Genomic DNA, 27,730 nt, shown 5'->3' with positions numbered 1-27,730 from the left:
TAACGAGTTGTTGACGATTTGAGGGCAGGAAATTTAGTGATGAAAACAACTTCTTTATTGAAAATTTTCGTCTATGAATTCAAATTCGCAAGTTTTTTAACGTTTTGTGGGAATCAAATCTAGTGATGAAAAACAACTTCTTCATAGTGGATTGTCTCGGTACCATTACCTGATAGCCCCTGGCCCCTGAGTAGAAACATTTTTTGTTTACTTAATATTGTAAGAAAAAATCACTGACACGTATGCATCCATACCATTATTTATTCACTGATTTATTTCAACTTCAACGTGACTTGGACTGGGAATAGCTACTCTCAACTTCTGACGGCGACATTTATGGTATGTCTTCCAGGTGTTATTGGTCGTTATAGTACTGTCGTACGATATTCATTTTCCCTGAGTCAACTTCACTGTACAACTAAGTCAGTCTCTGGACTCCTTTCAGATCTGTGGACGCCTGGGCATAATTTTGAGCCCACAGTACAACATTTTTTCCGACTTTGCGTAGGTCAGCTGCGAGTATTGGGAGCCCCTCTGAGCATGCGCAAAAATGTCCCAATGTCAAAGCAGACTCCAATGGCGAGGGAAAGGGAAGATCCTGAGGAAAAAAGGATAATTTAATTATTACTCAAGGTAGAGGCGCTTATTTCCAATCTACGATGCAACAAGGTGAATTAGGGAGATTAAGAATCGCGTTTACGGCCGGTAAACGGCAAACGTGAGATTCTCGTTTATGTGTTCTTGACAAAAAAAAAAAAAAAAAAAAAAAAAAAAAAAAAAAAAAAAAAAAAAGCGCAAAATAATTTTTGCCTTTGATGCTTACGCAAAAACTGAAAACAGAGCGAAATTCTTCATCGCTCTACCGCCACTCAACGCCGGACACTGAAGCGAATAATTCTTTTAGTATACGCTAAACCAGAGGATAACCATCCTCAAGAAATAATTGTTTTTCCTGACAAATGCCAGGCGCAAAACCAAGGGCAATACTGCGAGGTGAATGGTAAATACTATCGAGAGTTTGAACAGCCAATCAGAGCGCGCGAAAAACACTATTACGTGATAAAGGGGTTAGTTTTTAAAGAAACTGTGGTGCTGTGTAGGTGGGGGAGTGGAGACGAATGCATGGCTTATCAACAGAGTTTATAAATAAACATAAACTGGCCACCGTAAAGAGATTCGAGTGCATTCGTTTCACTATTATGTGATAGATGTGTTGTTGTTGTTTTTTCAGTCATTGATGCAGGCATACTCGGAAAAAGAAAACCCGAGTTCTCCCAACAGGAGTCGAACCTAAGATCTTCCTATTATTAGTTTGGATGCTCTACCACTGAGCTACAGGAGACTCGTGAGAGCTAAGGCCGCTTTTCGAGTATACCTGTGTCACTGACTGAAAAAATACGTCCATCATTTATTCACCAGGCTTAAAATATACCATCACATTTATTCCAACACTATTACTTGTTTGGTATGTACTGGAGAAGGATAGCAGTCAGTAAAATACGCGAGGAGGACATTCACCCTGGCTGCACATTTGCACTGCCGGTTGCACAATACGAGAGAACGTGAGACGTGCACAATGCACACGCACTATGAAAAGCACATAGCTTCAGCCACTTTTGATTTTGCACGAACGTTTGAACTCTGATGCAATACTTCGTTTACTGCAAGAATGCTTGACGATTTTGCACTTTGAAATTCAAGAATTTGTTGTGAGTTGAAATAACTGGAACACGTACTGGAACACTTACTGGTAATATAGAGAATGAGTTTAAAATTTGTGGAATTATAAGCGTTAGCGTAGACATACTGTTGTGATTTGTTTCACCTTCCTTGGTTCCAGCAATTCAAGGGCGGATCCATGATGTTTTGAAAGAGGGTTTTGTTGTTAGTAGGCGGGGGAGGGGGGAAGAGGGGGTTACGGGGCGTTCTACAACAGAACTTTTTAAAAGGTAGGTTTTACTGAAATAAGGCAAACCTGTTTTGTTTTTATCTACTCAGTTATACTAGAGAAAACTACGGAAATTTATTCCGACTAATTTTAAGCTACTGTGCTGCTCACTGTTGATCGACAAATGAACTGAGGAGCCCCTTTTACAGTGCGCTCCGTCTTTTAAAGTTTCGTTCGCTGACAGCGATCGAGAAAGCAACCAAAAAACCCGATAGGCTCTTACAGTTGCTTTCCGTAGCATGAAGCCCTTATCAAGGAGCTAAGATTGTGCGTGTATTTAAAACAAGACTTAGTACTGAATAACAAACCTTCAAATCAAACTGTTCGACCTCCTTTAGAACTTTTCTTTCCTCCTGTTCCAGAAACTCCAAGCTCGTATCACTGGTCATGAATCTCAAGTCAATTGGGAGTCTTCCATCTGGGGTCGTCAAACCTTTCGTCACAACTTCACTCTGAGTATCTACTCCAACTGATCTATTAACAGCTAGACACTCATTCATACGCTCCTCATCCCCACCAGAATCCCGCTTTTCTGACTCATCTCTTCCAGTTATGTCTAGCGCTTCTACCAGTGAACATGACTCTTCAGTTAGAGCTCCTTCATCTTCTGTATGCTCCATCTGACTGCTCTGAGTACACTCCACTGAACTGCTCCCACTGGCAGTCTCACTTGTTGGATCGCCTTCACTAGAGTTTCTGGAAAAGCCCACCAACTGGAGCGTCTGAGTCTTCAGCTTCTTGTCTTTCTTTTTCTTCTGGCTTAAATGCTTTCCAGCAGATCCTGCTTGTAGAAATTGCCGCGACCTCTTCAGCAACATTGCCTTTCTGATTTCAGTGAGCAGCGCTCGCAGATTACTAAGTTTAACGTGATGACCTGAGAGCAATACAGTCTCGAAGTTCTCCAAAGTCGACTTCAAATTCTGTTTCCCAACCATGGGACTTTCCTTTGCCAAGAGAAATTCTTTTGCATCAAAAGCCTTGTTTTCATTCTCATCATCAACAGCAGTGATACAAACTTCACTTGCTTCGACTGCTCCTCCGAATTTCTCGTCGCCATTGATTCGGTTAGAGTCAGAGATTCCCGAAGTGCTTCTATACTTACTCGCCTTGGACACCGACTGCAAGTAACCTTCGGATTCACCCAGGCCGAACGAAATCTCAGTCTCAGTGCGGCTCTTCACAGTCTCATCAACAGACTCCTTCTGGTCACACTGAAAAATTGCCAGCGCCTCAGGTAATCGATACCATAATTCAGTTAGTAGTGCCTTGCAATAATATGCCTGAAAGTGCTGAAACAGTTGCACTAAACCCACACCTTTCGTTGTCCCATCAGAAGCGTTCACACTACCTAATTCATGACTTAACTTGAGAAGATTGTCTAAAGATGTAATCCCAGCTGGAAGCAGCATGGAACATAGTTGCCGTTGCAAGGCAAACAAGCAGTTTTTGTTGCAAGTTGATAAAGCTTGCAGCCAGTACTGACAAGCAGCGTAAAGATCACCGGTCAGCGCCGATAACAATCCCAGAGTTATCTCCAGGGACATCCTGGATAAAGTCTGGAAAGTAAAAAACAAAAAGATTAAATTACAAGTTGAGGGAGATGTGTTTGCAAATCATTGAAAAAAGCGTCTTTCTTTTGCTTTTATGATAGTCTCTCATCATAAGATATATATTGTTGTTAACGAAAGAAGAGTTTTTGTTGCATCCCCTTTCTCGTTAAACGACAGCGGAGAAGAAGGGAAAAGGGGGAGGGCAGGCAGGGCTCTTAGTGTTATCTGCGAATGAAAATAAAACCTTCAGTGATCCAAAGACTGTTTTCGACCGTTCGTTTTCGTCATCTTTGTTCTTGTAAAGGCCCACTTTGCACTTCGTGATTGGTTGATTGATTTGTTTACTGTTGGCATTTATTTACAACACTGCCAAGGCATGAATGCCCCAAGTTCACTTTTCACTAACTACGTTTTATGGGTAGGTTACGTTTAGGAACTTAAGAAGAATAAATAGCGATCCACCCTTTAATCCATGGTACTGTCTAACAAACTGAATAAAAAAACCTAGGACAAATCAAGCTGAATACAAAGTTAAATGGAATTTGCTTTACCTCAGGGATAGTTTCTGTGCCAGTTGAGATACTCTCGTAATAGGTCTTCAGTGTCTGATGCAAAGTGATTGTCGAATGAGGCTTGAACACACCACAGTCATACCAAGCTTGTAAAACGCATGCAACGAACCACTTGCCGGGCTTGCTATTGGCTATCCAAGGTGATTCACAGCAGGGAGTGTCCATGTAGGAGTACGTCCCTAACAGGAAAGGAATATTTTGTTGAGCTTGTGGTACGGTAAAAGATTGATAAACGAGGATGGGAAGGGATGGGGTAAGGAGAGGAGAGGAGAGGAGAGGGAAGAAGAGGAGAACAGAGGAGAGAGGAGAGGTAAGAGGAGAGGAGAGGGGAGGAGAGGAGAGGAGAGGAGAAGGGAGGAGAGGGGAGAAAAGAAGAAGGCAGGAGAGGGGAGAAGGGCAGAAGAGAAGAGAGGAGAGGAGAGGGGAGGGGAGAGGAGGGAGAGTTGAAGTTGAGAGGAGAAGGGAGGAGAGGGGAGAAGGAGAGAAGAGAAGAGAGGTAAGAGGAGAGGGGAGGGAGAGGAGAGGAGAAGGGAGGGGAGGGGAGAAGAAGAGAGGAGAGGTAAGAGGAGAAGAGAGGAGAGGGGAGAGGAGAGGAGAGGAGAGGGGAGAGGAGGGGAGAGGAAGAGAAGAGAGGAGAGGTAAGAGGAGACGAAAGGAGAATGGAGAGGAGAAGGGAGGGGACGGGAGAAGAAGAGAAGAGAGGAGAGGTAAGAGGAGAGGAGAGGAGAGGAGAGGGGAGGGGAGGAGATGGGCAATGGAGGGACGGACAAGACACGATTTTACGACAATAAAATATAGTAACTTACCCCATGGTTCCCTGGTGTTCGTGTCGGTCTTGAGGAAGGAACTTATCTTGGTTCGTTTAGCATCTTCACAGGTATCTTCGCTGACGACTTGTTCTTCAATGAGCGTCACGAGCAACAATTCATGCACACAGACGTTTAATATGTGAGGCTGAATAGAGTCGAAAAAATGGTGACAGAGAGCAAAAAACTCGCGACTAGTGAACGCGGTTAAATCGTTCTTACTTTTGAATATATACAAGAAAGTGTGACCATTTAAATGAAAAGCTACCAAGCAGTACTTCGCTGAAATGTTAATGATTAACTTGTACAATGTGCTTCTAACGTTTGGGTCTATATATGGATAAAATTCTAGAGTGTGGCTATTCAAATGGGAGCCGTTCAGCAAATACCTCTGTTGTGTGTTGACATTGTTGTTTTTCAAAATGGAACATGGAAAATTGTTTGGAGTTTCCAAATTGAACGCCGAAGATGGTGATGCTTCACTTATTTCTTTCGCTTACTCATCATCACGTAATATTAGGCACATGTAGAAGTTACCTCGACTCCAGGACAGCCAATCAAAATGTCACGAGCCTCCTTCCAGTGTGATGTCATTAAATACGACTGCGTGAGACGAAGGCTAAGCGAAATGGCTACTTCAGTCTCATTACAAAGCAATGCAACCTGAAAAAGATACACACCGATGTTTAGTGATGCTGGGAAGAGGGCAAAAAAGTTTTCCACCAGTCTGTAATAGTTGAAGATCCAACAAATAGCGAATGAACTCTTCCGACAACGGCCACCCTCAGACGAATTTTCTGGCGGCAGTAGCTGATCTAGAGCTGAGGCCGTTATAGTAGGGTAGTAACGAAGTATAGAGTGTGTGCACGACGGCCATGTTGGAGGACCAAAACAATACAATGACATTCCTTTGGGAAATATATTCTATTTTTATGCAAACATCTTCTATTGTTTTAGTCCTCCAACATGGCCGCCGTGCACACACTCTATATTTTACCACCGATTATCCTCATTTTTTTTGTACCCAAACTTCTGATTTTCGATAACTGATAGTGTGATTTGCAGGAGCACAAACATAACACAGCCCGATCCCTGATCCCTAAGTAAAAACCTGTTGATCCAGATTCTGAGGCAAGCGATCCCTGTTCCTATCCCTTTGATCCTAGTAATATTATATACCTCCTTACAAGCCTGGGCATGGGAAAGTTTCAGTGGGAGTTTGAGTGCATAGGTCAGTCGCTAGGATAAGAGAAGACATAGCACTTTACGATTGCTGGCCGCGGTCAAACGTCAAAAGATAAGAAAAGGTTTGTATTTGAGAGCTCAAAGCTTACAAGTTTTTTGTGACTTTATGAGTTTACTAAACTTTTTACGATGAACTAAAAATGTTACAGGAACCTTTAAGTGAATCGGTTTTCCGGGTGACATGCATTCAAACAGAAAACATACCCATGGACGATCAGTCTCCGCATACTTCACTGTTACAGGGATCCTCCACTCCGACAACAAATTGACGGTAAATTGTCGGAAATAGTGTCTAAATTCTAAATTTTAGTTTAAAAAGTAAAAAGTGACATTCAAGTGTGCTAAATATTAGATATGACTATCGCCTATTTTCGATTTTAAATTTCCCGGGCGCCGCCATTTTGGATTTTATGACGTCACACGGTTGCCGCTGTTGTAAGTAAGCAGAAGTTCGTTTGTGTGAAACAATAGAGCAACCGTATTACGTCATGAAATCCAAGATGGCGGCGCCCGGAAATTTGAAATGAAAAATAGGCGATAATCAAATTCTGTTTTGTCGACACAGAAATATTATTTCCATGTTTTTCAACGAAATTTGAAGTTAGATTGTATTTTCAACAATTTAACGTCAATTTATTTCAAGAGTGGAGGTTTCCTTTAAGGTGGTTCGATAGAGAAAAAACGACATTTTTCATTTTGTGGAAATAGTATTTTTGGCATGTTTAGTTATTGTAGTCTCGAGAAAAGCTAAGATTTCTTCCTCATTCCATTTGTTTTGCTATACTAAATTTAGGCTTTTCTACAAGAAAATTGTGAAACGGCTGAAACTTGTTTTACTTTAGTTTTTTGTCTACGGAAACATCAGAAATTGTTAAATGATTTAGTAAACTCAAGGTATGACAAAAAAACGTTTGACCGCGACGCAAAGAGGTGCTCATTTGAGCCGGAAGGTTCCACTTTAAATAACAGACTTGTTGATTTCCTACAGACTTTGTTAGATATCCGCAATCCCAAGGAAAACAACAATTAAGAAGAAAAAGCAAAACACAAGGCCTCGCACAATACCTGCAGCGCCGTCCTGAGTGAAGGCTGATCGCCGCGACGACATAAAACCCGCACCGCTTCAGCTGAGGAATGAACTGCCAAGTAACTGAAAGAATATAACAGCGAAGCTGGATTATTATGTATTGGGCACTTCAGCTTGCAAATGACAGTGAAAAATCTAAGCATAATGAATCTGATCCAATACTCTGTCAAATATTCCTCAAAACTTAGCACCTTTCATTTGAAAAATAAGATTTTTACAAACGCGTTTTACGCCCACAAGTATCCGTTTTCATTTGTTTTGCTGTCCACATGTAAAGGATTTCAAACGATCGAAAATAGTAATTCCTACTGACGTTATCACGTCAGCGTTGTCGAAGGCCTCCGTTTCCATTCGTTGTTGCCGACCACAGGTCATTAAAATTCGTTCCTTTTTTGGGGCATTTTTTCACTGGTACACGTGTGGACGGAAGACGTATTAAACTAGATAGAAAATTCCCTTTTTCATGTAAAAACGACCGAAAACGGATTTTTGTTGACAAGGCCAAAAGATCGCGTTCCATTTTCATCCCACCCGGAATTTCCGAGAATTTTTAGTAAATGGTATACATGTACCATTGTTATATACCTAGACTTTCACTCAATGAAACGAGCACTGTGATTAGTTGATTCTTGGTCACGTGTCCCTGATCAAATACAAATGTATCCCGAGCGGGATACAATTCCGCAGTTGTTGCCCTCTCAGTTGTTTGTTTGTTTGTTTGTTTTGCTGTGATTGTAGAAGGGAATTGAAAGTCTAAATATATTACAAAGCACTTAACGTATGGTCCCGCGGGAAACTAGTTAGTTTTGTTTTCCCTCGAGTCCTGATGTACATCAGGACTCTCGGGAAAACAAAACTAACTCTTTCCCTCGGGACCATACATTAAGTGTATAATATTGTTTTATTTGGGGTTATTCCGCAATGCTGCAGTTATAGACTGGTCCAAGTAAAAATATTTCGATTACAAGTGCAGGCAATCGGAATGCACGATTCAAATCATCAGAGCCACGCATGGGACAGACACTCGAACACGTAAAACCACGTGGTTGTCACTCTTTACTCGCTTCACGTGACAGTCACTTCAAAGCATGCGTGACATTTCGTAACATTCCAGACACCCTGCTTGTGTTAAGACGCATCGACGTTATTGAAGCTTACCATTTGGCTGCTTGTTCAAAAGAATTTTCAGTCTCCAATTTCCTGGCCCAGGCACTGTACAGATCAAAAAGGACTGGGTCTAGAGGCGATAGCCGTACTTTGGCCAATGCGATCGCTTCCCTGAAAACAAAACAAAATTATAAAGCGTAATACATTGGCAAAGACGTGAGATGACCTTGGTACGACTAAGGAGGTAAAGTTCAAATCCTGCGCTAAGTGGCTACAAGTGAAGTGAATATTTGTTTTATTGGGAAAGTGGTCAAGTCCAGAGTTGAGGTCACGAGTTTATGCCACGACCCTCTCCCCCTTTCATTTGGCAAAACTGTACTAAAATGAGACAATAATTCTGCACATGTTCTTAGCTCTATTTTCACTGGACCCTGATAACCTGGAGCTCCATTGTTTTTATGTCCAGGGGAACTGTTTTGTTGTTCGTTCTTTTGTTCTCTGGACCAATAATGTTAGACGTCGCAAACATACAGGTCGCACCAAACGAAGACTCAGCAACCTTAATTAACGCGCATACAAGAAGTGTTCCCAAAACACAAAAAGAAAGATATTACCAGATTCTCGAAGGAACATCAAACATGAAATAACCAGGCCACCCGTATCCAACAGGAACCAGAATGTCCTTTAGATTTACACGTTATGACGGAAAAGCAATAGCAACGAAAGAAACGAATCTCCTTTGGCACCTGTACATTGCTTGTTTCCTGAACACCTCAATCGCCTTGTAAGTGTCATGACAGGCCAGGTAATACAGCACCGCGCGCTGATAAGCTCCCTGCGATGCTAACTGGTCAGCAAACGCTCGTGTGGTAGCCAACCATACGTCACGTCCACCTGTGAACAAATAATTTAGAGGGGTACTATAAGAGGCAAAGTTTGGTACAAATTGCCTGGCAACGGCTAAAAAGAATGCGTTGCAGCATCGAGAAAAATTGTAGGACTACACTACAAAACGCTTGTAAAAGCTTTGGCGCAATCCGGCGTTGCGAAAAGTGGGTTCTACCTTCGTAACTAACAACGTGTTTTCTACATTACAACTTATTTTGTAACACCACAACTTACTATTTATAGCCGTTGTAAGACAAGTTCCATGTGAACAAAAAAAGTTGGAGCTTAACCAACCGTAGCCTCCTACGCAGACGTTCTTTGGCTCGTCACGTCACGCAATCCTCCCCACGTGAGGAGGACTGCCTGACGTGACGCACCAAAGGACGTCTGGGTACTGTGGGTAGGAGGCTAAAGCAACCGCGAGGGCGATGCTAACCAAAACGTCTACTAAAAATAAACTCCTTCGCCATTGTAACGAATTGTTCAGTAATGTGGTGTGCTCTAGCGCCTAATCTGTTTACTTCATAAAGCAATTGCGATTATGTGTTTATTTACAAACATCATGGCACCAAATATAAAACTGAAAAGGATGGGAGAATTTTGATCAGAAAGTAGAGTGCGTTACCAAGAGGACTGAGAGCCACAAGCCAGTCTGTCAGCTGTTTGCCGTTGGTTGCCATTTCCAGCGCTCCTCCCAAGTTTCCTTTCCAGATCTCCAGCTGAAGTCGGTAGTCAAGGTTACCATTCTCCTTGTGGTGTTGACCTGCACAAGAGAAAACATAATTTTCATAATTAAAACTATATGCGAAGCCTTGCTTTCAAATAACCTCAGTCATGAATTGAGAACGGCGCGATGATTAAAGTAAGTAGCAAACGTTATTTAAGTGTCATATACTTCTAGCGCGATCTGTACTGATATTGGGAACACTAAAGATAAATTAAGATTGTTGTATTAAATTACAGTAGCTACTAGTTGTAATCAAAGATTAGCGAGTGCGTTCGAAATGTCTATTTGGGGAACAACAATACGACGTCATTCAAAATGGCGACGAAAAGATAAAAGAAAAGGATCTACTGGTTTGCACAGGACACGCACATGAAAACACACGCACCCAACAGATTAGTATGCGTCTCCTTCGTCGAACGCAAAAAATTGTCACTACTAAGTTACAAAATCCTAATTCACGAAATACATATATGAAAGTTAAAACGAGATATACAGAAAGCTAAGTGTTGCTTAAGACACATGAATGACAACTACCAGATTCTAGCAAGGCAAGAGACCAATGTTGCGAATGTTACTTGTGAAGACTGCTGATAATGGCGCATCCCTTGTATTGTTTGACAGTTTCCAATCCTTGGACCACAGCAGTGGCCCCAATACCTGACCCAGTGCATTCCGTATCTAAAATCATTGTTGGACAGGGATTTGTAATTCTGGAATACGATGAAGGTATAAGCCTTGAAAGCAATGCTTAAGGAAAGGTATTAAGGACGTTCAGATTTGACTACGAGTGCGACTTTTCAAATCTACTTTGCTTGGTTTAGATAACCGCTTGTCACACCAATCTTGTTTCTAGAGTCTCCTTATCTGCTGATAAACAACGGGAAGGAGCGAGGATTCTGAGGATTTGACTGATTTGAAACTTGAAAGTCTTCCTAGTACTCCAAAAATCTGGTACTCATACTCTGATCAGTACTGTCCCCAGTGAGACGTTGAAGGCAACAGGGTTAAAAATGAAACAGTGATAAGCTCAGAAAACACACGTACCCTCTGTAGCCAGCATTCTGTACGCTGCACGCCGGTCAGCAAACAATCCAAGGTTAACAAGTCCGTCTGAACCTGCCTCACCAAGGGGAGAGGTGCTCTGAGAACTACTGTCACCAGTCTGACCTGTAAACGAATTGTAAAAGAAAAAGCTGTTGCTTTGACGGCAATTAGCACGTACAAACCTTCCGTGCACATTATTCTACAATCCTGGCCAATAATTTCTGGACATCTATAACAATAAGCGGCTTTAATCGAAAGCTAAGAGGCTATAGTGACTACTAAACAAGGGGTGCTTACCATTTACATGGAAAACCCCGAAATTTCAGTTTGAAAATCAAATGGTACGTATCATTCCATTTGGAGTACTTCTGAAATTATGGGCTTCTGGTCAAAGAGATGCATTTTTATTACTCCTTTTGGGATTTACAGCTGATGTCCATACATTTGGCATGTTATCAATCTTCTGTTAAGACAAGCTAAATCATTTCGTATTTATGCCGCACATTTTCATCCGGGTGGTTTGCGTAAATGGTAAGCACCTCTAGTCTCTATCACCACCATTAGCAATACGGATTGGATTCATTTATTGTCAACTTATTTTCTGTTGATAGCCCTACCGTAAAGTATTCTGGTCAGCTCGACGCATTCTTCTTGAGTCACTGCTTTGGATTTGTTGTCAGCAACAGCAGAAAGTGGAAACATGGACTTGACTTTTTTCTTCTTTTTGGAGGATGAGGAGGACGAGCAAGGCTCCAGTGATACTGATGAATAAAAAAACACTGCAGTCAAACCTCCGCTTACGGACACCTCCCGCATGCAGACACCTGCGGGAATCTCCCCTGCTAGATTGTTGCTTGACACGTTAAAAAGGGTCATTATTATTATTACCTCTCGTAAGCGGACACTTGGTCATGTTCTCAGCTACATACATACTCTACATTTTTAACCTCCCAAGAGCGGAAACCTCTCTTAAGCGGACATTTTTCTGGTCCCATGGGTGTCCGCCTGCGTCCGCTGAAACGACCACAAAACTGGACAATAACGAGAGTTCAATCTCTTTGAGAGCAGGCAAGGCTCAGTTCAGATACCGTCCCTCTCAGGTGCCATTCCAAGTAGTAGCAGTCGTTAGGCAGTGGTATGAGGTCTGAATAGCTATAGACCATAGAAAACTGCTGTTGATTTGTTAATTTTCTCTCGACACATTTCCATTCAGAACAGCAAAATCTCCAAGTGCAGTAGAAATTGCCGCTTAATGGAGGTCGACACGGCGGAACTCAAACTCAAGGAATCGCTTCGTATCGACCCAAAACAACACAAACTGACTAAGCAAAAAAGGCAATTCAAGTGGGCATTTTTTATTCGAAATCGTTCCAATTCTTTACCTTCAAATAGGAAACACTATTTCTCCTTATAAATCCCTAATTTTGTTGTTATGCAACGGCTATCGTGAAGCTCAAACATTCCCCCTTACAAATCCCTATAATTTTGTTATTATGCAATAGCTATCGTGAAGCTCAAACATTATTCCCCCTTATAAACCCCTGTGATTTTGTTATTTTCAACGGCTATCGTAAAGCTCAAATTAGGTGACACCTGGCGCCTACATTACAAAGGTAAAACAAACACTCGTGAATCTTGGGGCACCTGTGATGAGCTTAAGTGGATTTTATTAGGCTTTGGGTAAATTTTAAAAAAGTTACAACGAACTTCTTTTCTTCATTTTGTTCTTATCCGTAAAATCGGCCGAGGTAAATCGTCTGATAAACGTCCTCCGATTCTTTACCACGTGACACATTTTGTCCAATGAGAGCGCACGGATGGGTTCAATACATGTACACCTTAATCCCAGTGCCTCTCTTCACACACGGAAAACAAAGGGAGTGACAAAACGTGGAGGTTTGAAACTCACCTCTGGATCGCAAAGGCATGACAGGCTGTGATTGAACAACGACAGCTGTCGTTTTCTTCCCACTTTCATACCCATCAGCGAGATTCACTCCTTCACTTCTCACAAGACTCATGTCTGTATTCCCCACAAACGACACTGCTTCTTTCAGCTCTAATGTACCCTTTTCGACAGTTCCGTTCTTGTCCTCATTTCCTTCCACAGTATCTATCACCGATCCTTTCTCTGCACTCTCATCCTGTAAGTTCATTCCTTTCTTTTCACTCCGAGGAGTGTCAACTCCCTGCTGGATCTCTGCAACCTCGCACGAATTTGGCGTCGTTTCTTTTGACTTGTCATTGGATTTATTTGGTGTCTGTACGTCGTTAATTGCATCACTCTCTTGTTTCGCTTCCCTCTCTTGTCTCCATGATCCATTGTCAATGGATTCCACCTTTCCTTTCGCTTTTTGCTTGGCCTTTTTGCTCTTGGAAGACTTGCTCGCAGAATGGGCCATTTTCTTATCTGCATTCCAATAAATAGACAAGTAAATAAATAAAGGTTTCCGAAAACCATGCATCTTACATAAATAAGTCTCATGATTCCGTTTACTTTGCTAGGAGCCTCAAGATCGAGGGTTCTCAAAGGCAAAACCAAAACCTTACGAATGGAATGTTCGGCGAGTTTTTGCGAGAACACTGTATCTCGAGAAAAGACAACGTAAAACTAAGCGTTCCAAAAGACTGATAAAGATACAGGAGCATGGAAAAATGGACCTTCTACCTGGCACAGGGGGCTGTCGATTCTGTTGCATTGATGGTCTCCATGGTCGCACTGTGCCGTCCTCTCCGCCACTGTAGACCAAGTCAGGATCAAGATAACTCCACACTACACACATCACACGGCTGCTGTGGCCACGAAAGTTGTACAGAGGCTCTCCTTTAAACACATCCCATACCTGCAAGTAGAAAAACAACAGAGATTTAGAATCGCGTTTACGGAAAACCGTAAACGTGAGATTCGCGTTGATGTTTTCTTGACAAAATGACTACATAGAAGAGAACAGTACACAATAATTTTGGCTGTAAAGAAACTGTAACTGAGAAACTGTAAACAGCAAGCGGCAGATATAGGATAAACATGGTCACGTGGCCATTAGGCAGAGAAGGTGTCAGCATGCTGGGGATGGCCGTAAGAAAGTAAGCCTACACCCGTTCTAAGCTCTACTATCACTGGATAAGGGGGTTAGTTTCTAAAGAAACTGCGGTGCTGCGTCGGTCGGGAGTAGAAACGAATGTTTGGTTTATCAACAGAGTTGATAACTAAACCGTAAAGAGATTTGAGTGCTGACGTTTCGAGCGTCAGCACTTCGTCAGAGCAAATCTGGACCCTGATAACCTGCAGCTGCATTGTTTCTAAGGCTAGGAGCAATGTTTTGTTGTTCGTTCTTTTGTTCTCTGGACCAGTAATGTGAGGCATTGCAAACGGGGTTCGCCTTTTAATAATTTAATAATAAGAAAGTTCTTTTTACGGATGGCTTATGTCACATAATGTGGTTTTCAATAGGATACTGCATAGAAAAAAGTGACAACGTATTAAAATAATTATTATAAATACTAAAAAATATAAAAAAATGGATGAACTAAGAGATGTCACACTAAGGGAAAACTTATTGAGATTTAAAATTTTTAAGTAATGAAATTTTAAAAGCATCAGAAGGTAAAGATCTCATGTCTTTTGTGAACATTTCATTGAGGACTCCTTTAGAGGTCGATGACTTAAGGCGGCCGAACACAGTTTGCGCGCGCTAAACAGATTCTGTTACGGATGCTATTACGCGCGCTAGGGTTGTGGTACGCGAATACGGCGGTCGATAAAGTGATCTCTCAATTTCACATGAAATGGATAATAAAGTTAAGTTTTGATCCTAAATAACGAAGTTTCTCGTTTCTGAACTCTTTTTCTTTTCTTTCCGAGCAAAAAAGTCATTCACCAAGACCTTTTGCATGCTTTTCATCTTTGCCATGAAACCCAATTAAAGCCACGCATGCGCATTCGACCAAAAAATTGCGACTGGTTGTTTTCTCGGAAATGAACTGTTTTCTAAGGAACCGCTCATTAGAATTTCGTGACATTTGGCATGAAAATAGTTGCCTAAAAGCGTAACTCGCCTACAAAGAGAAACTTAAATCTAACAGAGGGTATCTTCACAAAACATTAAAATGCAAAATCAATATTTATAGGAGATCTCTCTGTTAAAATTACATGAAAATAGTGCAACTGTGTCAGTATTTTGTGAGTTTTTCTGGATACAAAAAATTGAAAAAAACTAATGAGTACATTTTCCAAATATGAAGGAAACCTACTATTTATGGACGTTTAATAGTTCGCTGCATTGCCATGGAAACGGTACTTAGCTCAACAAGACCTACGAAAATACATTCCTTCTTAGTTAGTCTTACACCATACCAATTTTGGGCGTCGAAAAATACATAGTTTCCAAATAACGTCTTCTAACACCTGTACACTAAAACACTGTATTCGGCCACCTTAAGGGAAACTGTTGCCCACAAGACTCAGAGTGGCAAATGACTGACTGGCTCACCTGAGCGGTTCCATCGTAGGAAGAAGATAGCAGCAGTTCAGACTGATGAGGACTCCAGCTCAAACCAGTTACTCGGCCCGAGTGACCTGATAGCTGACGGAAACACTCAGTGATGGGTGCCGAGCGAGGCCTGGAACTTGATGAATCACCTGCGCGTGAAAAGTACGAGAACTTCGATTAATGGACACTTTGACCTGGGGCAAGTTTCACGGAAGAGACGTATTTTGGTGTAGCTGGGTGGCCTTGTGCTACGACAGCTTTGTAAGTAACCCCAACATATGACAGAGCTTTAAACTGCTGGCGAGCACAGCAAAAGACACAATGTATGATAACTAAACAAACAAATAAATAAATAAGATAGAACTCCCACAATTTCCGTGAAATTTGAAGTCTAAAAAGAAAATGGACTCTACATTATAGCGACAACTGGGTCAAAGGTTTTTTTTTTTTTCAAACCTTGTCAAAGCAGCGGGAAAATTTTAGCGTGGCTATGTCGCTCCAGATTGAACAGAAGAATCTTACATCAAACAAGTAAGGCTTTAAATTCGTCTTTTTTTTTTTTTAATTTCACGTTTTATGGAAATGATTTGAAGTCCGCGGATTTCATATTTCTCAAACTTGTAAACAATGTACTTCCACCCTGTTTGTCCATTTACACAACGGTCGATTTTACCTGAAATGGTCCAGTCAGTTAAATCGAGAAAGAGAACACTTTGGATGCCTTGCTGGTGTGTTACATACAGTGTATTAACTTATTTCCATTTTATAACCAATGGAATTCCGACATATCCAATCTCTCTTTCATTTGGCGAAATCAGAGATGAAGCTGTTAATCATAACAAGATGGGTAGATACATGTAGAATATGATACAACCCTGATACAACCGCAAAGGAAAGCAAAGGGCAACAACAACAAGAATGACCTTCTTTTATGGGTGGCAACGTACCTAACACACTGCTAAGATCATGGATATGAATTGTAGACTCATTGGATCCTGAAGCCAGCCAATACTTACAGCTAACAACATCTGCAAACAGATAGAAAACATTGCTGTCATATTAAATTATTGTGCTGGTGTAAGCATGTTCAGCACAGAAAGAAACGCACAAAGTAAGAAAACATTTGTCTAAAGCGCATGTTCGAATACATTCACGTTCGTTAAAGTGAGTTTTTCCAATTCTCTCATTTTGTCTTATTTCACGAGCTTACTCCTCAGGGAGAAAATGTAAGGCTTGGAATGTGCCCGCCCGGCGCCACTGTCACACGACTAAAAGTTAGGGCCCAGTTGCTCGAAGCATGGTTAGCGCTAACCCGGGTTAAATACCATGACAACCTATAGGTTTTAATACCTCTTAACCAACGGTTAGCGCTAACCATGCTTCGAGCAACTCAGCCCAGAAGGTCAATAAACTTCAATCGTAAAAGAGCTCTCACGTATATCTATGGTGTCAAATGCTCTCTAGGCTACGAGTAGCCTCTTAGTTCTCTCAGGGATAATTGTACAGAACAGGCGAAATATGAGAGGGCGCGCTAAAATCGCCTCCTGCGTGGAGACACGGTTTTTGCGCAATCTCGCGTTTCGCCCGCTCTGCTATCGCTAAGAAGTATAAAATACTACTCTCATTATGGATGAGCTTCGACCTCACAGATCTCCGCGAATAAGCATTCTAGTGCTGTTAACTTGGAAGGGTATAACCTGGCTCACTATCTAAAACAGAAATAAAAGCGAGACAAACTGCAATACCGTACATGATTGATTTCGCCATTAGATAACCCTCTTCACGCTAATGTTTAAAACACGAGCAGCAGTGTTTTATCGAGATTAAAAACCAAGAGCAGCCGGGTGGTTTTAGACCCGATAAAACACGTGCTACGAGTTTTTTGAACGGCTTCAAAAAGGTTCCTGGAAAAGCGTGGGTCAAGAGAGTTCATAACAATGATGCTTTTGTGAACGTTGGAAATTAGCATACGACGTGATGTTTTACCGACCATTTGATAGGTCAATGGGCTTATGAATTATTAATGAGGTTTGAAGCTAATATTGTAATCAGGGCATCACGGGACGCTCTAACCGTCATTAGGAACCTTCAGATCAGAGTACGAGTACGAGATTGAGTACGAGTGCGACTTTCAAATCAGTCACATCCACTGAACTCTCGCTCCTTCTCGTTGTTTACCAGCAGATAAGGAGACCCTAGAAAAATGCTTGGTGTGAAAAGCGGTTATCTAAACCACGCAAACTAGATTTGAAAAGTCGTACTCGTACTCAATCTCGTACTCGTAGTCAAAGCTGAGGGTCCCAAATTTTTCCAACACTCGAGGATGATAACTGACAAAGCAGCTGAGGACATCCTAACACTACACATATCTGCAGGGCATATTTTCAAGCAAACTGGCAGCCCTCTTGTGGCTCACGACGCGCTATCCTCTCTCGGCTGACCTAAAAGAGAGCTTGCTTGCAGGGTAGCAAACTGACTTGTCTGTTGCCTCCTCCGCAGTCTTTTTTTTTGGTGGAGTCGTACTCCCTTCCTCTGTGGGAAGGGTAATATGACTTCCTAAAAACGATTGCATGGGAGGCTAGCTTGTTGACTCAGACCAGCAGTTAGTTACCTCCAGTGGTGATTTCATTGTAGCCGTGATGCCACACAAGCGTGGTGATGCTCTTCTTGTGTGTAATGATCATTCCAACTTGCATCAAGTCGGGAGGAATATAAACTTCAATCGACCTGAAGAAAAAAAAGGGTAATAATCATTCAGGGTTTGTTCTAACACACATCACTGTGGGATTACCGTGACTAAAAATACGTTGACGAGTAAATCTGCACCGGTTTGTCAAAACGTAGCCAACGAACATATACATGCAATTACACGCAACTGCGACAAGGAAGTCTATGATGCTTCTACTATTCAATGCTTTTTACTGTACCAGCTGAAGAGCTTTCTCAAACGTGATCATTTGGTAATCTTTCCACGACAAAAATAAAGACATTTTTACTATTAACAGTTTGACATCTCGGATTATTACGTTAACACCACCAATTTAAATTCAAATTGTGTATGAGAGGTTCAAATAATTACACGTATCTTGTGCTCCTTTCGTGAAAAGAGGCACTCTGGAATCTTGGGAGGTGCACATTCGGCACGAAAAACAAACCCTCGACAATTTCTGATTAATAGCCGAGGTTCGTTATACTATAGTAGTCTCAACTCACCCATCCTCATTCCCCAAAGCCATCACCGTGCCATCCAAGTTCCATGACACATCTGTTCGACTAAATGGCTTGTGCTGTTTAGGAAAATGACAGGGAGTTTACATACTTGATTTTTCATCATTAGAAACCGTAATTTCAGTTACATGCAGAGGTGATTCAATTCAGTTATATTCGCTCCAGGTTGGACATGACAGATTCACCTGCAAGTAAATTAACGCGACTGAAGTACCTGGAAGGAAGGTGTGAATGTTCTTATAGTCTCCTATAAAACTGTTCGTTGGGATGCCATGCAACGCTCTGCCAGAAGTCGCACAACAAGAGCCTAAGTGGCCCACATGGCCGGAGCTTAGCCCGGTTCCTGTAGCATGAAGCAACTAGGAGTATTGCTACTCCCCCCTGGATGGGGATGCTAGTCCATTGCAGAGTTACCCCCCAGCAGTATGTCGCCAGTACCCATTTAAACACCTGGCTGAAGAGAGACAATGTGAAGCAATGTTTCCTGTCTAAGGAAACAACACAGCAATGAAGAGACCAAACTGGCCCTCAGATCCTCCGACCGTCCGATCGAAAGTCCAACGCGCTAACCACTAACCACCGCGCCTCCCAGATGTTTAGTATTATGACCCAAACTGACAGCTGTGTAGGACATTTATGATAATGATGCTAAGGAAATGTATATGGTCGTACAATACTGAAACTGACGAGTAAAAGTAATTTACTTTGAATACCACATAAAAAACCTGTATGCCGATAAAGGCCTTGTATTGTTTGCATGTCCGTGCAAAGCCCAAACATCAAAACGTAAAGACAATTAGTACCTTAAGATCATTAGTTTTTAGGATCAAGGCATTCACATCCACAGGATCATCCATGAAATGTCCAGGCCTGTGTTGAAGGACTCGTCCATCTCCAGCACAGCTGTACAGATTGTGAGTGGTACTACCATCAGCACCTAATCATCAAACCAAAAACACATCCTGTTCATTTTACATGTTTTCAATGTTTGCTGAGCTTATAGTAACTTTTGTAACATGATACAAAGGTATGCATACCTGAGTTAGGGCAAGGGGGACCCCAGGAGAGAGAATACACTGTCTTCTTGTGATATGTTGCAGAAATCTCTGCCCTGAAACAAATTTAATAAAAAATTACATGTAAAATTATCACGTTATGTCCAGAAATGCACCTAACCCCGAATTTGGGTACTTCATACAAAACAGACCTTTTTGTCGTTTTCATGACTTCATGTTTGACAGAATTATTTGTGTTTTAGTAAGAATTAAGGTTAGGGGACACCTTGTGATGTCTATCATACAGTTCATGAATGCATTAGTATGCATTTCTGGACATATCTCAAAATTACATACAGCCGATACTGTACAATAATTTATTCTGAATATGAAGATACATTGTGCAGTTCAAGAACATTTCCATACTCCCCCCACGGAAGGTCTTTTGTTTTGCACCCCTGCTCCCCCTATGAAATTCCAGTTTAGCTTTATACTTTGCTTCTAAAATTTTGACATTTAAGACCCCCCTCCCCCTAGGAATTTCTGATGACCTTCCGTGGGGTGCAGGGGTATGGATTTTTTCTGGAACTGCACATTTATGGAACATAAATTTGAACATTGGATGAAAGATTTATAAATAAAAGAAAGACCCTCACAGTTCTTTACGCAACTTAAGAAGTTGCCAAAAGAAAGTCTGAAAAAAATATCAGGCTTGAAAGGAATTTTGCACCCACGACCTCTGCAATGCCGGTGCAGTGCTCTATACCAACTGAACTATCAAGCCAACTGGGAGCTGGCATATTGTGAGTTTGTAATACATCTGTGGAGGATGTGAGAGCAGTCCAGTGAGAAAGAAAGGAAATGAATCTTCACAAAAATTTAATGTATCTGCCTCAACCAGATGTAGCTAAATGTACCCATGGATAGAGTAATGTTTCTCAGTCTTGAAACAAACCAAGTAAAAAGAAATTGAACTACTGCAAGTTTTGTTGAATTTGAATCCAGCCATAATAATTGTTTCTCTAACTTTTTGTATTGTAATTTCCTTTTGTAGCAAACTATTGAAATAGTGCATAAATAAAAAAATCTGAAATCTGAATCTACGTTCACCACATTTAAAAGGAAGACAGTGAATTCATGTTTTCATCATCAACTTCAAGTCAGTCATAATGTTCTTGTTAAGTACAAAAAATGTGCAACAGCTTGGCATACCTCTTAGAAATGGTGTTGTACACACCAACTTGTCCATCATCTGCACCAAAAGCAAGAAGGCCTTCTTTACTGGGGTGCCATTTGACCTACATTAGCCACAAAAACAGAGGATTATCCGGCCTCTTACAGCGTAGTGGAGAATGGAGTGAAAAGAAAAGTTAATAGTGAGCAGGGAAGGAATGAGCAAATGGAGTCTCTGCTGTCTGGCAAACCTCCTCCTCCTCAGCCAGAGGTTAACAGTTTACCTTACTATAAGTATGATATGGAGGCTGTGCACAGGCTATTAAAATGTTGCCAGCAGTTAGAATGCACCCAACCCCAGTTTCACATGTCCTGCACTGTATGATAGCTACATGATTGTAGAATTTAGAGTTATTCAAGAAATTCACTGGTATTGTTGGTACACTGGCTTGTCTTTGCAAATTTGCTGCTCAAGTTACCTGTAGATGTACAGCCAAATCTGTACATCACCCTGCTAATAAGCAGAACTATTTCAGTGGGATCATTACATGCCAAATGGAACACCCTATTGTCAAACCTGTTTATAAAGGAATGAGAACAGACCTTTCAAACTAAAGAACTATATCTGTACCGCCAGTGCTTGGAATATTCTTGAATGCGCATATGATATGATACATTTACAGGAGTCTTTCCACAGCTTGTTATAAGCTCATGTACATGTACATAATGTATGGTGGAATAATTGTACATCTACTGGTTAAATGTGGAGTTGCAATCTAAAATGAAAAGCCTTTAGTATAAAATAAGGAAACATTGCTGGCCATTATCACTTTACATATATGTTTCTCTATATTTTCTGGATGCCTTCGACATTCATTGTAAAAGAAAACTGTTACTCAAAAACGTTTCAGAAACATTGCCGTAAGCCACTTTTCACTCACCACCATGACTTTGGATTTGATTCCTTGCCACAGGGTTAGTGCTTCATAGGGTCCAACAGAGGAAGCTGTTTGCCAAACACGGAGCATGTTATCCCCAACCCCTACTCCCAAGGTGCCAGGATCCAAGGGGGAGATGGACAGGGAGTAAGCAAAACCACCTAGAGTGGGGAGGGTGTGGAGACTTCGCAAATGTTGAGGATCCCAAATGATAATCTGCAATGTGAATGAAGAATCATTTTGTTGTTAGCTGATCAAACTGTGGCACTCAAAGTTAATATTTAAAGGTCAAGGTAATGCACATGTAAGTATCTTCTCAGTGATAAGGGTTTTACTAATTTTTGGCATCATTTCAACGGGCAAGTCTGTGTTTCCAGAGTTTAGCAACGTGGCACAGGTGTACACCACTACTGGTAAGTCTGGACATATTTAACAATTATTATTCTGTTGGATATGAGATGACAGACACCCAATAAGGCGCTTATATGCACATCATAGGCTATAATCACATGTCATATCCAACAAGTGTAGTGGAATAATTGTTATGTTAAAAAACAATCAGAAATATTGCTAGATATTGCTGATTTCTCTTTAAAAGGACAACCAGAAGACATTTTAACGCTCAATATTTCTTGGGCATGGTATCATGGCCCTCATATACATGTACCATGGCTGCTAAGCAATCAAACCCCTGGAATTGCATTATACAATGATCTCGTTTTTAATAAATAATAAGTTTATAATATATATACACGTATATATTCTAGGTTCAAATGTTAGATGGGACTAACATGACTTGTATAACTCCTACTTCTTTGTCTTAGCCTGGCGTACACTGTATTTTTAAAATTGTTCTGTTGATGGCCTATAAACTTTTTTTGCCAATTATTGGCAAATGGTGTTCTTGGCACCCACTAAATTATTGAAGAATAAGGCTACATGTACATGAATTGAAATACTAACGTCTTCAAAATCTATTTTTTTTAACCTGTCTGTCCATTGAAACAGTCATTATTCTTGTTCCAGCAACATCACAGGTAATGTTGAACACAATTCTGGAGTGGCCCAAACCAAACGTCTGGCACTGCTCTTTGCCTTCCTTGCTCAGATCCCACAACAAAAGCTCTCCACTACAAAAATAAGAAATCACTACTTCACCAATGTATAGCCCAGTATGGCAACCTTTTTTGTCACAACAATAAGGCTGGTTGAGGTGAGGGGGTACAAATTTTAAAATTCTTACACATTTTCACTCAAGGCAGAAGTTTTACGACATGCAATATCAACAAATGTTTCACCACAAAGTTGATGAGCAAAATTCCGGTGACCTTAAGGTCATCAAAAGTGACTTTGAACCTGGACCTCTGAAAATTCTGAAATCTTTTCATTTTTTGCTTTGTTTTGTTGGGGGGGGGGGGGGGGGAGGGGGTTAAATTAGAATTAAACGTTCTAGGACATGTTACGCACTGTCTGCTGTTGACTTCCAGAATAATCAACAGTGTCACCTACCCTTGACTGCTAGTAATAACATGTCCAGGTGATGCAACAGGCCAGCATACACCAAGCCACAGTCTATCCTTGGCCCAGTGTGGATCATGCTTGTCTTTCCACTTCTGTGATGATCTCTTAGGCAGCTGTTTGATGGACAGTACTTTAGCTTGTGCAGTGTCCCATAACCTTACTGTCTGATCTCTACTGCCAGACACAATCAAGTGTCCTTCAGCAGCTGTGGTCTTGTCCTGTAATGGACCTATTGACGAGTGTGAAACATATTTATTTAGTTTGACCACAATCGGCGATCTTGACTTATGTAGCTAACTTACAACTGTTTTTTAACTCTTAAAATTTCATGATATCCATTCGTTTCAATTAGGCTTTTTTATGTTTTCATTCAAGAACTCTACACTCCCTTCCAAATTCAATAACTTTTTTTTACTGAATAGTCAAATCCATAATTATAATACTAGGAATGCTCAGTCCTTCCGCTTGCCACTGTGCAGAACGAACACCAGGAAGTTTTCAATTTACTTTCAAGGTCCAAACTTTTATAATTCGCTAACTTCTGACATAACTAGTTCTCCCTCCTCCGCTTCTTTTAAAAGAAAGCTTAAAGAATTTCTTCTTTCTAGGTATTAACTTCTGTAAGGCTGTAATTCTTAACTAACTAACTTACTTAATATGTGTATGTGTACGTGTGCGCGGTCAAAGTTAATTTACCATAAGTCCATATTGTAATTCTAATATAAGATTAGTTAAGTGAGGAAGCCTGACTTGTTATAAGCCTCGTGGTTTCTTTCAGGTTTCCTCGCCATTTATTTTCTTTCTTCAATTTTTTTCTTCATTTTTTCTTCCCATCTGTAAATGTTGTGTATATGGCGAAATAAATATTGTATTGTATTGTATTGTAAGAAACTTTTAATCACTTTATCTAAAAATTTGACCGCTACAGTACGCTGTGATACATGTACATCAACCTCCCCCCACTGAAAAAAATTATGCTGTGTCATTTTCTGGGCATCAAAGCTACATTGAGTGAGGGGGAGGGGGGAGTGAAGGTTTGCTACTCACCAGGCAGTGTTTTTCTTAAGGGAGATTGAAATGTATGCTCAAAATTTACATTTTATTTTTGTTAACAGGTTTTGTCCACGATTGTACACTGTAGCTAGGTATTCCGTCCATACATGAGTGTCCAATGAATGAATTACAATGTAAATAAATACATGTAAATTATGTCATTGATTTATCCTGATGTATCCTTACAAGTCATCACTGTTAGTGGGAAATTCTAATATCTTGAAAGAAGCCTCCTGAACCTACATTAATTTGCAGTAACAAGGTTAAAGTTCCCACCTGGCAGGAGGCAGTCGACTAGCTTAATTACAATGTACATGTACAAAAATTTAATGTAGTGAAAGAGTTGAACTTGAATTACTATGAAACAACACAAACTACTGTCAGCAGTACTGAACAAAAGCAAAGCCTTTACCAGGATCTCTCACATCCATAAATCTCACACACACTGCATCCTAAAGCACATGTCTTGCAAAATGCTTGGTCTTGCAGTCTTGATTCTTTGCACTTACAGTGTACATGTACAAAAAAACTATATATTAGCCTTCTTAGAGTCCAAATTTGCTTGCACAGCTAAGAAAGCCTCGGGCTCACAGAAATATTGCTAAAAAAATCTTTTTGACTTGCAAAGCTTAAATTAACCACTTATCATCAACATTAATTTTTAAGGGTGGATGGCCAAATTTATAGGGTTAACGATACTTTTAATTTTTAGGAAGATTCTTTTGATATACATGACAGAATTATTCAATACATTTGATTTTAGTTTCACTAGTAAACATTTTATATTTTCCTGTCCAACTATTACATTACAACTCTACACAACTCTAAGTTACTCATTACTCACCAAAATCAATATGTTGCTTTGGAGTTGGACACCAAGCTAGACTGTGAATTTCACTTGAATGCCCTTGTAGCTTGTTTACTATTGACAAAGCCCCATCACTTGAAACATTCAGCACAGCTATCAGGCCACTCTTGTACCTTTAAGTTTTGATGAAATGAACAGGACTTTTTACTTTAGGCTTCACAAAATTTAATACCAGTACAACTGTACACAAGCCTGTATTAAAAAAAACCCCAACCACATTCAATACTTCTTCTCCTAAAACTGTGGTCTTATGCATACTGTGCAGTACTCTACATTGTAGCTTCCGTGTAATGGGGCAACATTGTCATCTAGTAGTTTTTCCCCAAACTTCTTAGTTGTGCCTACAAAATGACACCTTAACTGACCAGCTGAAATGATTTCTGAAATGACCTCAAACATGATTTCCATTTTTTCACACAAGACCTGAAAATAATTATGATCACCAAGAAGAGAAAAACTAAAGAAACAGTAACATACAAAGTAAATAAGTAAGAACTTTATTATAGTGTCGAAGTCGCTAGCATACAATGTACACGAATCAAGTTTAACTTGGATAGAAAAGTAAATATAATATACTTTTCCAGTAATGTCTGTAAGACCGATTACATGAGCCAGGCTTAGGTTGGTTTACAAAGACGAGTTTGACAGCCTGGCATAACATGATGTGAGTAAGCCTGGAACTGGCTAGATTAAAGGTTATTCAGACATCAGTTCAGATTCGCTATCCTTTCATTAATTTTGTCACATACGAAAAGAGAAATTGCCTTAATATATATTTACATGTACCGTACCGTACAGAAGTACATGTAACCTAACAGGGAACATGTTACTGGAACGTTTAGGGAATGCAAGAAGGAACGCTAAGGTAATGCTTAGGGAATGCAAAGCAGAATGCTTTAAGAACATGTTCAGCGCAGCGTTCTCTGTTAGGTTACTTCTGTCTGGTACTGTACTTAAGAACCATTTTGCTATAAAGTGGAATTTGTTAATGATGTGAAATTGCTGGCCTTTGGTGATCATGATTACATGGAAAAATTTAACCCCAGTTAGCTGGGATCCTGAAGATAACCAGTTTCCGCCAAACCAGTTGTGTTTAACTGATGCGCAGAGATCTTGGCAAACCAAACCAGCCCAGCTCATTTAATCTCCCTCTCAGTATATGTTAGTTTCACTCACCCAACAGCTATTTCACTTTCTGTGAGATAGGAAAGGGCCATAGAGAAAATGTGGTCCTGCACAGGGCCACCACCAAACACAATTCTTTCTTCAAATCTCCATACAACAACTTGTCCTTTTTCATCACCTACATACATGAGCACGAATACAATCATGAATCATCTTACATGTAATTATATTCATTTGTCTAATTATGTATAAATAATTGTAATTAGGAAGTTGACATGGCCTTTAGAGACACCAAACAGTCTTGCAAATTAATTCAATGTTTTTGCAGTTTGACGGAAATTGAAATGACTATCAGCACAGGCCGTGAATTATAATGCTATGATAATTGACGTACATCTGTACATGCATAAAATTACACTCTGGTTCAAACCAATGATTAAATTGCCTTCTCTTGACCAATTTTGTACAACAAGTTGGGTATCCATTGAGCTCACCTGAGACAACAAGATCTGTGACCAAAGGAGACCAGGCAAGGCAGGTAACCTTTGCCTAAAAAACAGAGCAATTAAGATTAACCTCACTTGTCTCAACATACAGATGTACACACTCTGACCCGTAACCTGTTATGGGAGAGATTAGGCAGGAAGTGAGTGGTTTGCAGACCCAGTTACACATACCTTTCCCACATACTGCAAAGTGTCTTTTCTGCAAATTATGTCACCTTTAGGAAGGTTGGGGGGGGAGGGGGGGGGTCGAATAAATAGGAGGGTGCATGCCTATTTGCCAAAGGGTAAAGACATTTTCAATTTTAAGAATTTTAACTTTGCGTTTTAAGGCTCGTTGGCTGTGCAAGAGATTTGGTCATTTGAATATGGAACTGAAAAAGGTTTTCAAACTCCTGGTTTCAAGTCTGCCCTTAGCTTCCAGGGCTCAAGTATTTTGAAAATACAGAAAATAAAAACAGTAGACTTAGAGTAAGCTACATAAACTTCTAAAATCCTTACGCTGTGCGCTTTATGTTCTAGTAGTGTGAGTTTCGTCTCTGCATCCCAAATTTTCACTGTTTTATCGTCAGAGCCACTCGCCACAAAATTTGCGTGAAGCTTGTGTTTCGAAAAACACACGCTTGTCACTCGCTCGGTGTGTCCGGCCAACTGACCATCAAAAACCGGAGTCTGCGAGCTCACATCCAAAAGATAAACACAGTTTCTAGCTCCAAATGCGTATATCTTGTTCAAACTGCAGTCAGCTACAGCGCTACAGTACCAATTCGGTGAAGCCGGAAGAACGAACCTCGACGCATCTGCCGCCATGTTGGGGCGCGAAGCCACGAAAATCCTGCGAGGGAACTGGTGATGAGTATTC

General features: G+C 40.7%; 1 protein-coding gene across 2 annotated transcripts; it reads right to left on the bottom strand.

The window, feature by feature from the left end:
- Window positions 1-246: 246 nt before the first annotated feature.
- LOC146481599 (gem-associated protein 5-like) lies at window positions 247-27,703 on the bottom strand. Of its 2 annotated transcripts, XM_085108352.1 has the most exons (28): window positions 27,370-27,703; window positions 26,860-26,914; window positions 26,417-26,543; window positions 25,217-25,353; window positions 23,308-23,548; window positions 22,787-22,928; window positions 21,802-22,014; window positions 20,900-20,985; window positions 19,730-19,803; window positions 19,496-19,629; window positions 18,678-18,751; window positions 18,076-18,191; window positions 16,412-16,492; window positions 15,465-15,613; window positions 13,643-13,817; window positions 12,884-13,384; window positions 11,592-11,735; window positions 10,975-11,097; window positions 9,829-9,966; window positions 9,062-9,209; window positions 8,367-8,486; window positions 7,187-7,271; window positions 5,414-5,539; window positions 4,877-5,024; window positions 4,050-4,249; window positions 2,257-3,504; window positions 372-598; window positions 247-338 (listed from the first exon to the last, which is right to left on the bottom strand). In XM_085108352.1, the coding sequence occupies exons 1-27, from the start codon at window positions 27,676-27,678 to the stop codon at window positions 419-421; spliced, it is 5,274 nt and encodes a 1,757-aa protein (XP_084964478.1). In that variant the 5' UTR covers window positions 27,679-27,703; the 3' UTR covers window positions 247-338; window positions 372-418. The 2 variants fall into 2 exon arrangements, with proteins under 2 accessions (XP_084964478.1, XP_084964477.1); XM_085108351.1 differs by having other exon boundaries at window positions 247-598.
- Between the last annotated feature and the right edge of the window lie 27 nt (window positions 27,704-27,730).

This window comes from Pavona decussata, unplaced genomic scaffold, assembly GCF_977016875.1.
Source record: "Pavona decussata unplaced genomic scaffold, jaPavDecu1.1 SCAFFOLD_49, whole genome shotgun sequence".
NCBI classification, from domain to species: domain Eukaryota; kingdom Metazoa; phylum Cnidaria; class Anthozoa; order Scleractinia; family Agariciidae; genus Pavona; species Pavona decussata.
Note: the sequence above shows the minus strand (reverse complement) of the source record. Positions and strands in the feature narration are given on the sequence as shown.